The following is a 13,027-nucleotide window of genomic DNA, read 5'->3' as shown; positions in this document are numbered from 1 at the left end:
GCTGATGATGTCGCTCCAAAGAGTGATGAAAGTTCCACAATCAAACTATCCAGCTCAGAGGAAAAAACTCCATCGTAATCAGTTATTATTATCCTTTAACAAGTTTTCATGCTCATCATTCAGTTACTATAATGACCATTGTGTTTTACATTGATTCTTCATATCTATCAAGCAGACAATTATCTTTCATAATTCTGACCCATAAATTATCTTCATTCACCTATTCTTCTCTGACTCCGTGATTATTATTTCACCATATTTGATATTTAAAGTTTTGAATCGTTTTATGATGCGATCTTTTCTATCCTTCTCCAGACCTATATATTTGCCAAACAACTGTAGATGTGCATGTACAACTTAAGTAAATGTTCTTGTTGAGAAGAAAATTCTCCTCCCCGAATTGTTTTTATTTTGTATTTTAGTGACACAATCGGTTATTCAATGTAGAATATTCTCGACTCTAATTAATTCGTTGTATTTTGTGATTCATATTCATTTTTATCTATGATACATGTCTCAATCCCGACATAAATGAACTGCACTAGTCACATTCACTTGGTAATGTTTGTTTGTATCTTCCCATTGTTGTGTAGAATTGCAATTGTTCAGTCTCTTGTTGGCATATGTGCATCCTGAGCGAATAGTCTCGGTATTGCCTTAACTCACAAGCATTATAAACAAAGATAGATAGTGGTTAGCAATGGAATCCAGTTTGACATGCGTTTCGTCTTATTTGGGATTCGTCAGTCGGATGTACCTGCACTTGAGGGTTGATGTTCACTCTGGAACCTGAACCCAGTAATGTTCGCGTTTTCCACTCAGATATTGAGGTCTGATAGCCACGTGCACTAGTTATAGTTTTTCTAAGTAGTGTTTTACAAAAGAAAAATGACAATTATTTGGAAAAGACAACATGATTATTTTATTAAGTTGAGAATGGAAGCCAAAAATTATCACCTTTATGTTCACGTATAGAAAATTCTTGATTGTGTGCATGTGAGTGTGTATGTGTGTGTGTATCAATTCAGCATGTCATTTATTAAAGTATTAATCTGCTTCATTCATTTGTAAGTTACGTTTTGTTTCTTCTTCTTCAGCTAACATCTTTTCATAACGTTCTAATGCTGATTTCAATTGAGTTACCATAAGTTCATCAATAATTGGATAAACCTTAATGGAAATTTCATTCGAATATGAATTACAAAATAGGAAAACATAGAAACATAACAGATAAAGCGTATATACATGAGTATATGAAAACGGAATAAGAAAACTGTCGACTTAAGACTTTAATTTAAAGGTGATGTAGCTATGACATAACGTTCAAGTTCAAGTTTGATGGAGTTTTGTTCTCTGAACTGGATGGTTTGGTCATGGAGCTTTCATCGTTCTTCTTCTGAACGACATCGTCAGCACAAACTTCAGGTAGAAATGAAATGTTCGAATTTCTCCACCTGTGATTCACAGCTTGTCCTGTACACCCAGATGTTGATTGGTTCTTGTTGATCTTGAACCTTTCATTGTTTACTTCTTTGTTTTAGTTCTATCTCCTATTGGTTTGATTTTTTGTTCCTATGTTTGTGCATGATTTTCCTGATTGCACATAGGACAAGCTGTGATCCACACGTGGAGAAATTCGAACGCTTCACGTCTATTTAAAGTTTGTGCCGATTATGTCGTTCAGAAGAACGATGAAAGCTCCATGACCAAACCATCCAGCCCAGAGGACAAAACTCCATCAATATCGTCTACCTGAGCTACAAATCTCCACTAGTTTAAGTTCACTATCATTAAGTTCGATGTCATCTCAAAAACGCATATACTGGTACAATAGTAAAAGATGATAAGTTTATTAATATATGTTTATAAAATTAACTACTGTAGAGTTGATTACATAGGCTGTGTTCAAAGGACATAACCCTTGAGATGGTGGAGAAGATTTGTATCTCAGGTGGATGGATTCTATTTGAAGTTTGTCCTGATTATGTCGTTCAGAAGAACTATGAAAACTCCATGACCGAACCATCCAGCTAAGAGAACAAAACTCCATCAAAAAGGACATAATCCTTGCATACACAAGAACGTGAAGCTTCTTGATGATGAAAAGACTTTAAACAGTTAGTAAATAATGTTAGTATTTTTCATTTGGTAGATGAAAACCCTGTATAGAGGAAAGGTCTTGCATAGTTTCCAGTGTCAGTTATTAAAAACTATATGAATAAATCTTTTCTACATGGCCAAAACCATTGAGATCCATTGAAACTAATGTGTATAAAAGAGATTTATTCACCTTTTATATTCATTATGTCCCAAGTTGAAGTCATTTTGTATCCTCATAAAACTGATTCTTTTGAACTTCATTTTAAAAACTTCTATTCATAACCGTCATTCACTTATATCTTTACTCTGTTCCATTTCTTATAGAGAACCCTTGACTTCTCTTATTAATAAATTATTGTTTATTCAATTGAAGTGTTCAAACACACAAATTTGATACGCTTGAAATTGAAGTTTATAATAACGATTTATCTAAAGAAAATTTCTATAAATACATAATAATCTCACTAGTTGAGATCATGATTCAGTTGAAGCTAGACCACTATGGAAAACTTGGAAGCACTGGACGGCCATTTCATCCTAGTATGGGATACCTTAGCAGTGTACATACACGATGCCGTCTTGCGAGATTCGAACCCACGACCTATCGGTATTATACTAGGACGAAACTGCCGTTTAGTGCTTGCAGGTTTTTCATGGAGGTCTAGCTTTAATAGACTTATGAATTCAACTTATCCTTCCGTCTATTGTGGACATTATTAGTAGAAATCATCATCTGATTAAACATATTATTTAAAACAATTACGTAATGAACTATCTATACATAATTCACACAATTATCTGGTCTGTTTTTAAAAATTTATGCAATAATTCTTTTGATGATATTTTTTAATGAGTAGTATAGTGTATTCAACTAAATATATGGAGTACTATGCAGATGGTTAAACTTGACAGTTTAGATCATAGATTAACATGATTTAAACAACCGTAAAAGAAATGGAAAACTTGTAACCTATTCCATATTAGTGCGGGAATTGTCACCAGTGATGACTTAGTGGTCTACAATTCAAAGGCTTGTCATGTAACCTGAAGGCTTTGAGTTGGATCTTCAGCAGGTCGTAGATGTACACTACTAAGAAATTCTGTACTAAGACTAGAAAGCTGTTCAGTACTTCCTAGTTTCACTGGTTGTATTTATTTCTCTACAAATCTGATCGGATTAATGAGAACGATTTACATAAAATATAATCGAAAATAAGGTTGTAAACACTTACACTTGCCACCGTTTGAAACATTGGAATGAGGACAAATTTGATGAAACCAATTTGTGCAGATGGTTTAGTGACTTTTTCACGATCCATAAATGGTGCTACTGGTAAACCTTCTAATTTCTCTCGGTCAGACTAAATTTTATGAAAAGAGCTACCAGTGAATAAACATCATCAAATAAAGAAGTTTGTTTCTTCATACAATGATCGATTCATTCATTCATTACTTACTTACTTACGCCAGTTACTCCAAGTGGAGCATAGGCTACCGACATGCATTATCCAACCCACTCTGTCCTGGGCCGTACTTCTTAGTTCTATCCAATTGTTTTTCATTCTTCTTATGTCTTTCTCTAATTCTCGATTCATTAGAGGTATATAAAAGTATATCATAAAGTCGTTTGGCTTTGAAGTAGTGATCAAGATATGGAACTCCTGGATGACAGGTTAAAACCTTCATGTACCCGATAGGATTTAAACAAGTGCACAGGGTAACCAGATTTCAAACAAAATGTGTTGTATTTGTTTGAGTACACAAATCTTGTGTTAGTTACTCAATTGCATTATGTCATTTCTTAAGATTCTATGTTTATTGACCTGAGTAGTAGAATAGTGAAGTTTTCCTTATTTTTCTAGCTAATATTAATCTGTAAGCAATTGAAATTTCTCTAGAAATGATTAACTCCCTATTTCATCGATTAGAAAGTTATTTGACTTTTGTACATAGTTACTATATTACTGACCTTAAACTTACTTTGATTCCGTCCTTTTTTAAGTGAATTATGATCAGAGAGGGGTTTTGTAGAGATTGTAGTAATTTAATGATTGAATTCATAAGTCAATTAAAGCCAGACCATCATGAGAGACCTGGAAGAACTGGACGGCCGCTTCATCATAGTATGGGACTCCGCAGCAGTTCACACCCACAACCCCGATCGCAAGATTCGAACACAGGACCTATAGGTCACGCGAGCGAACACTTAACCCCTTGACCACTGAGCCGTCTAACTTTAACCAATCCATGAAGCTGCAATACAGTCCACTACTGTCTTCAGTGAGTTACTATCTCACAACAGACCCGACTGAACTCCACAGGTCACAGCTTCACCCTAGAACTCCAAGAAATACTTCTTGAAGACCGTCACTAGTGTGCATATGATGATTATAATCAGAGAGGGGTTTTGTGGAGATTGTAGTAATTTAATAATTAAATTTATGAGTCTATTGATGCTATACTAAAGCGGGAATGATAGGTCCTGGGTTCGAATGTCGCGGAGAGCGTTCGTGGATGCGCACTGTTGAGGAGTCGCATACTAGGATGAAACGCTCATCTAGTGCTTTCAGGTTTTCCATGGTGATCTAGCTTCAGTTGATGTATGAATTCAATTATTTATTTGAATCATTGATAAGTTCATTTTAAATTATCTACCTTCATATAAGGATCTAGATATTGTATTCAAATCAATATCGTACATTTATTGATATAATGGACTGCTTAAAAATATTTTTCTCACTCTCATGTATATTACTATAATATGTTAATACGATAAAGAGACTAGTTAAGTTATGTCAGATACAGGATTCACGACCCAGAATAGAAAAACAGAGTTAGTGATAGGAATCAATAAGAGGAAAGGGAATCACATATTTAATAGTCCGTAGACTATGGTTGTTTGTTTACGCTCAGTAACTGATCACACTTTACTTCACTACCATATATCCATTATATACATTTACCCATACAAGCTATTAGGTAAAGTCCTATTAGTTCAGCATATTCTTTATGATAAAACACTTTTAATCATAATCATAATCATAAGAGTGTACTTATCGTCTTACATGGAATAGAAGATATGAGCTTCAAGTCAACTGAAAGGTTAGACATTATTGAGCCTATTGTATCTAAACCATACGACATATCTAATCAAGCATATAAAAGAAGAAGTTGTTAGTTCATTACTGGGTGGCTAATTAAAAGCATTACTTAATTGTATACCATCACTGATAAACGCGTTGCTTGTAAGGTTCATACTATTGTTACTGATAATGAGTGAATTTTGTATTCCTTTACATATTGCAAAAAGACAATCTGTAAGAAGCTGAAGACAGATACTTATACTACTTGGAGCTTGTCAGCAAGATGTTTCTGGAACATCATGAGAGACATTATTTCTCTCTGAACAGATGATATACCTTGATGAATAAAGTGAAATTGGACAATATATATATATTGATCAAATATATCTTCATATCTATGGTTTCTAACTACCTAACATTAACAAGAACAAAAAAATAAATTACACTGTCATATTGATACATTTAAACAACTGGTTACACTGAAACCTGATTGATACATTTTGACAATTTGAAATGATTTACTACTAGGTAACTTGATCGATAGGATTCGATCTGCACTAAGAAGGGCCTGACATACACGACATTGATTACCACTCAGTGATCAATCAATTGTGAATATATCTCAGTCTTACGGAAGGTCAGTCGCGGCCTGGATAGCTCAGTGGTAAACTCCGTGACTGTGAAGTTTGGTGACACGGGATCGAATCTGTCAGGATATAGAGGCTAATTTCCCCTATATTTCCCTCCAATAAATGGTATTCCCGTTAACTGAGTATTTAATTCAGGCTAAATCTCCTAGTAGAATTATGGATTTACTCGAGATTATTCAAAAGCCTGAACACCAGTTATAGAGATAGCTTATTGTTAAAGATTGGTAAAATCCGCAAGCCTACAGAAAGCAAGCACACAGGGAAATCAAGAGTATGTGTGTTTGGACTATGACGTCTACGGCTTCTGGATCTTCCTCTAAAAGGGAGCATCAGTTCCTTCAAGATTACAGGTACATGTTGCTGACTAGTGACGAGTGGCACAAAACCTAGTTCCAGGGTTTCCTGTTGACTACTTCCAATCACCATCTTAAGTAATTAAATCAAATTTAAATAAGAAAATATGTATAACAATTCTTTTCACCTGATTAAAATATTCTTCCAATAAACAATCAACCCATGGTTCACTGACCGATAATGGTCTTACTTCATTTGATATATCACAACATTTAATGAGAACCATTTTGAACTATAAAAGAAATAATCAATATGATCATGTTAGTAATCGTAACCGTCAATGGACTATATATTAGATTAAAATTGAACATCTTTCTTCTCAAAGAGCTATGTAGATATATAAAATAGAAAACATTTTAGAAAGAAAAGTGCTATTCAGCTGTCTAGTTCTTCCAAGTTTTCATTCGTAGTCTAGTTAAGATCAGTTGGTGATTTCAACTGAGAAATCTTTTTTTTTACAAAACTCCACAAATACCCTACTCACTTACTTACTTACTTACACCTGCTACTCCTAACGGAGCATAGGCTGCCGAACAGCATTCTCCAACCTACTCTGTCCTGGGCCTTCTTTTCTAGTTCCATCCAATTCTTATTCATTTTACTCATGTCTATCTCAATTTCTCGAAGTAATGTGTTCTTTGGTCTTTCTCTTCTCCTTTGGTCTTCGGGATTACAAGTAAGGGGTTGACTTATGACGCAGTTAGGTGCTTTTCTCAATTTGTGTCCTATCCACTTCCAGCGCTTCTTCCTGATTTCTTCCTCCACTGGGATCTGGTTTGTTCTTTCTCACAGTAGGTTGTTGCTGACAGTGTCTGGCAAACGGATCTGAAGTATTTTGTGTAGACAACTGTTGGTAAACACTTGTATCTTCTGGATGATGGATTTAGTGGTTCTCCAATTTTCTACTCCATACAGTAGGACTGTCTTGACATTTTTATTGAAAATTCTGACATTGATGTTAGTTGACAGTTGTTTTGAGTTCCAGATGTTCTTCAGTTGTAGATACCGTCGATCTTGCTTTGCCGATTCGCGCCTTCACATCTGCATCAGATCCACCGTGTTCATCAAATACCCTACACTAATCTTTAATTCGTTAACGACTCCAACTGATCAGTGTTTTGTGATCAAATGGCAATGCTCTCTCACAACACCATATTAGTTAATCAGATTTTTTTCCGATAACTTGAATGATATGTTGACATTTGTTTATCCATTGAAGTTTACCTATGCTGTCAAGCATATGGGTTATATAATAATAGTTTATATCAATGGTTAAGATCATGAGTCAGTTGAAGCTAGACCACCATGGAAAACCTGGAAACATTGGACGGCCGTTTCGTCCTATTGTGGGACTCCTCAGTCGAAACGCCCGTCCAGTGTTTCCAGGTTTTCCATGGTGGTCTAGCTTCAACTGACTCATGATCTTAACCACTGAAATTACTATTATATCCACAAAACCCATCTGATAATATCACTGGTTGAAATCATGAGTCAATTGAAGCTAGACCACCATGGAAAACTTGATAATAGTTTATATCTTATATGGTTCAAGAACATTATTTTGTGTGGTTGAAAGGCTTAAGCTTCTATTAAGTATATGGTACTGTGACAGAATATTACCATTTAATAAAAAAACGCTGATCAGTTGAAGTCATCAAGGAGTTAAACATTGGTGTAGGATATTTGTGTAGTTATGCAAAGTTTTCTCAGTTGAAATTGCCAACTATGACTGAAAACCTGAAAGGACTAGACTCTCCAGTAATGCACATCCGTGAACATGTAAGCGTGAATTCGAATGTCTTCTTATAAATTTAACTTTCTTTACTTACAGTTTCACGATGTTCTTTTTTATTCATTGAAAAACCTTCTTCTAAATGTCTTCTCATTGTTTCTAATATTTCACCATGTCTTGCCATATCAGTAGAGAGAATTAAACTTGTCATACCCTAATTAAAGAGAATAAAAGTATTAAAAATGAATGAATAATTAGGAAAAGTCATTGGAAGTGATGGATAGGACATAGATTACGCAAATCATCAAACTGCATCACCAGGCGAGCCCTAACTTGAAATTCTGAAGGGAAGTGGAAAAGAGAAAGAGCAAAGAACACATTACATTGGGAAATAGAAGCAGATATGAAAAGGATGAATAACAACTGGAAGGAGCTGGAAAGGATTGTCCAGGACAGAGTTGGATGGAGAATGCTGTTTAGTGGCCTATGCTCCTTCACGAGGAGTAGTAGGCGTAAGTGAGCAAGTAAAAATGAATGAATACCATATAAGTTTATCGAATTTTTGGCATAAGTTTAATTATTAGAACGAACCAGTCAAATTTGAAGAAGTGTCCTCTATGTTATAACGGAAGAATCGAACGAACATGATGATTATCAATCACATCATTATGAATTTCAGTAAAAGCATGAAAAACTAGATGTGAATTGTTATGCATGATTATGGATGTGAAATATTTGTAAAAGAATACAAGGAAGTACTCACAATTGATTGATCACTAAGTGGTGATCAATGTCATGTGTTTCAGGACCTTGTTAGTGCGGATCTAATGCTATCGACCAAGTTGCAATGTGGCCCTTAGTCTAAGTGACTCGACATTGAGTGAACTATAATGAGATAGGATGGTTGTTGAAGGTAGATAGCCCGAATAGCTCAGTGGTAACATCGCTGTCTGTAAAGTTGGGTGACACGGGATCGAGATCGGGATTGCAGGCACAACTTGCTGACGAGTAACAAATAACCCTGAAACTCGGGGCTAGGGTTTCCTGTTGACTACCTTCAACCACCATCTTACTAGTGGAGCATTTCATTGTTATGTGTACTGGCATTGTAAAACAGCCATTTGTTTCTTGTTTAGAGTTATAAAACAAATAAAGGATACTTTTTTGTAATGTACTGAGTAATAGAAACCAACATGACATATGCAGTTGGTCAAACTGATTCATAAAGATAGTTTGCAGTACAATCATTTAAGTACCAGTAACTAATTTTTTACACATTACAAAATGTATCATTTATGGTAGCTAACCAAATGATGAATTATCAGTATACGGTTGTAGAGATTATTAAATTTTTGATTGGATACCGACTCGGTGGTCTAGAGGTTAAGTGTTCGTGCGCGAGACTGAAGGCCCTGGGTTCGAATCCCGCGAGCGGTATCGTGGATACGCACTACTGAGGAGTCCCATAATAGGACTTCCAGGTTTTCAATACTGCTCTAACATCAATCGATTCATGATCTCAATCGAAGATGATGAATTATCACATAGACCGATGGCTATAGTAAATATCATGACAACTAATTGAGTAAATAACTATTTTGTTAATCAACCAAACAAAATCCTTAAACGATGAGGTTAGGCTTGTAGTGACTCCCTTTTATCACGAGAACACGATTGGTGTAGTGAAAACAATTATTATTATAATCAATTGTACCAGTGACCGTTTCAAGTGCTCTTTGTTTAACTGTGCTAAAAACATCCATTATACACACTTTGATTGTGACCTCGCGCGAATACGGTTACGTTCTGTAACCAAGCTTGTATCGTGGCACGATCTCGGTATTTTTTCGATACCACGAGATCGCCAGTGAATATATTTCAATTTGGTCCATTAACTGCCTCCTGATATTTGGCTTCCGGGGATTTTATGGATATCCTGGCACGCGTTCCTTTGTAGTGGTGTTCATAGTCTACCGCGACTCGACGCCACGCTACAGGCTCATCAGTTTATATGAAAACAACTGCTCACTGGCACAAAATCAAATGTATAAATATTATTTTCTCAATACGTCTATTGGGATTTATCAATTAGTATGTGGGCACCAAATCGCATACATTGGAAGAATAGAGAGAGAGGAGTAACTGTCAATATTTCTTAGCAAACACTAAAGAATTTGTGATTAAAGGGTGTTAATTCCTTGAACAGTACAATAGATAGATTTTTCATAGATAGCGGGTACATCATTGATGTTCGTAAATCATTTAAGATAATCATTGGACGATGAAAATGTAATTTGTTTACATTCTACTGAAGCAGTTACGATTAAAACAATTCAGGTCTAATCGATATGTTCAATAAGAGTCAGTTGTCAGTTTATTTAGACTAAGATCAGCAATGTAATCGATGAGATTCTTCTGTCCTACTTTAGTATAATTGGTTGAATCTATTGCATCCTAGTGTTGATGCTCAAACTGAGACACAAATCCTGTATCCATTAGTTTAGATGCAAAGATTATTGGTTTATAATGGCCGAAAAACATCTATAATGTTGGTTATTGTATGTTAGTGTTTATATTTTCTCTAATATTGATGTTCCAAACTAAATTTAATCACCTTCTATTGTTAGCCTCCGTGTAAACATTGAACAGAAGGTTCTTCCAACTGATAAGTTATAAGCAAGATGATAGGATTATACTGTAGACTCTAATTCAAAGATGTAATCAGTTAGTAGCTGAAGACATTATTGAAGAAATCAACTCTAGATGTATGTATGTCAAAAGAAACTGATCAAGTATATTCTTGAATTTAAACTGATTAACCACAGATCACTGATCAATTAGTTTATATCCAAAACATATTGTAAGCGAATTCGAGTCACTTAGACTAATCTCCACAATGTTACTTGATTGATGGAATTCAGTCAGGACCGAGGATTAATGAGATAAGATTCTAATAACTACCCTCTGATCCATCAGTGTAAAATATCTTAATCACATAGTAGGTTAGTTCTAACGAGTAAACATAAACTAATCTGGTTATGAATATCTTCAAAGTTTATACAAGAATGAATTATCAGAATTAATTTGTTTTGGGTGTATTAAAGATTTCAAAGCTTCACTCCATATTTCAAACATAGATCAAAGTATGTTCATGTTTTCTTGGTGACGCCTTTTTTTTTGTTTAAAAGAGATGAAACATAATTGTTAAATGAATTGTAAAGAACATCTATTGCCTCCAAATGCCCTAGTACGGCCAAGAGTGGTGAGAGTCAGCTCTCCATCTTTAAATGCTCTCACATAGCCACGTGCATACAACCACTGCCAGGGAAGTCCTACTCACTTCCTTCTTGCAACAGGGGTGTTGTTTACGAAATTGAGAGGACGAAAAGCGAATGTTCGGCGCTTTAACAGGGATCGGTGGACACGGAGAGTTCATGTAGGGGAGTTGGAAAACCCTGATTCCCAACCAATGGGGGACATTGACTGCAGGATGCTGATGGAACAAATGGTGTATGACCCAATCGTAGGTCACGGGCTGCCATTGGACTGCATCTCCTGACTTTGCTCTACAACCTTGTGGATCAGACTCAGGCTGTTGACCCCTAAGGAAACCACCTAGTTCGGTCTGAGCACCCGGGGAGTATCCCAGCCCTTACACAAATCAAATGATGTTTATTTATTTAAATAAATAATAATAGAATATTTACTTGATTCAAAATTACATTTTAACTGAAATTTATTTTGATGACAGATTGATACTAAACAGAAAACTACTTAAAAACAGAGAGTAGTGAATACTTATTTATCTTGTTTTGAAATTTTTCAGCATTGCTCACTTATGACTCCATACTGAATCAAACCTGAAAAATCACAGATCTAGAGATGAGCCTGACAAGTTAAGCTAACTAAATTATGACTGGATTGTTCGATTATTCCATTTCAGTTAATTGACGTTATTATAAGATAATAAACCAATATCATAGAAGACAGCTATCTCATTCTTGACCTGTCTGAACTTTGACAATTACAACTTCCCATAGGAAGATGGAGAACACATCTCACTACCATCTACAAATTAAACCGTACTCTTCAAAATATTTAAATAATAATATAATTAGGGTGCATTAATGATTTGTTCCAAGATCTGTTCTCTTGTTTCTATTGGGACGTCGTTGCTGGTGTAGTTCAGTCAGGTTAGGGCTGAGACAGTTATCAACAATGACTCTGGATGACTTTTGATACTTATAACCCGTTAATTAGAGTTAAAAACGTGAACCAGTAAATGTTAACGCAGTAAGGTACTTATCAAGAGACCAGAAGAGTCTAACCTCGGTCCTTGATAAAGTCATCGTTGTGCACTGTTGGAGGGTTCTACACTGAGATGAAGAAACCGTCCAATCTTCTCTGTCGTACAACATCAATAAACAACATAATATTCATATTTTCTTAAGCCATCATTATCATTATCACAACATCCTTTTAATTATCCTTATATAAAGTGTACTGACCTGTCTTATTCGACGGAATACTTCTTGATTGACATTTGCAAAAATATTTAATTCAGGATTATTCAATATACTGAATGCAACAGCACAATGATGATTTTCCAATGGTGATATATCATTATATCGTATGGCCAGTTCTGTTCTTGCGTTTATTTGATAACTATTTAAAACAAAATTATGGTTAAATATTGATTAATGTAAAAAAGATATTTAGTCGTCCTAGTATAGGACTCCTTAGCAGTGTGCATCCATTAGGAGCCGTGACTAGTAGAGTCCAATCCGTATCGGTTGTGAGACAGTTATTGTTGAGTCGGCTTCCGAGAACTACAACTGACCCTACAGAGGCCCTAAGGGAGCTGAAGAGTTCCAGTCAATCAGAACATGATGGAGCTTTCTAGAGTATAAACATGGCATACTACTATTGGTCAGTAGCACAATATATCTCTTTGCGAATTGGCCAAAATATAATGTTGATTTAACAAATGCTAATATCTACAAATACCCGTGATTTTCTGTACACTTTTATTCATACCAAATAATCACTTCTCCAGCTTTTCTTCTATCTTATGATTTGCGACGGTGAAGTTCAACTTTCGAGTTTCG

The 13,027-nt window shown here is 35.3% G+C and overlaps 1 protein-coding gene across 1 annotated transcript in view; it reads right to left on the bottom strand.

Moving 5' to 3' along the window:
• Positions 1–510: 510 nt before the first annotated feature.
• The window catches only part of PDE9A_1 (High affinity cAMP-specific and IBMX-insensitive 3',5'-cyclic phosphodiesterase 9A), a 38,474-nt gene continuing 25,957 nt past the window's right edge, over positions 511–13,027 (bottom strand). The window contains exons 11-15 of the mRNA XM_051208535.1: positions 12,428–12,584; positions 8,017–8,133; positions 6,315–6,419; positions 3,333–3,461; positions 511–1,170 (exon numbers count right to left, since the gene is read on the bottom strand). Of these exons, the coding sequence (XP_051075548.1) occupies positions 1,048–1,170; positions 3,333–3,461; positions 6,315–6,419; positions 8,017–8,133; positions 12,428–12,584 (631 nt within the window). The 3' untranslated portion in view covers positions 511–1,047. The remainder of the gene's footprint in view (positions 1,171–3,332; positions 3,462–6,314; positions 6,420–8,016; positions 8,134–12,427; positions 12,585–13,027) is intronic.

The sequence above is a fragment of the Schistosoma haematobium genome, chromosome 1 (genome assembly GCF_000699445.3).
Source record: "Schistosoma haematobium chromosome 1, whole genome shotgun sequence".
Lineage (NCBI taxonomy): Eukaryota > Metazoa > Platyhelminthes > Trematoda > Strigeidida > Schistosomatidae > Schistosoma > Schistosoma haematobium.
This window is presented reverse-complemented; position numbering and strand designations above follow the sequence as displayed.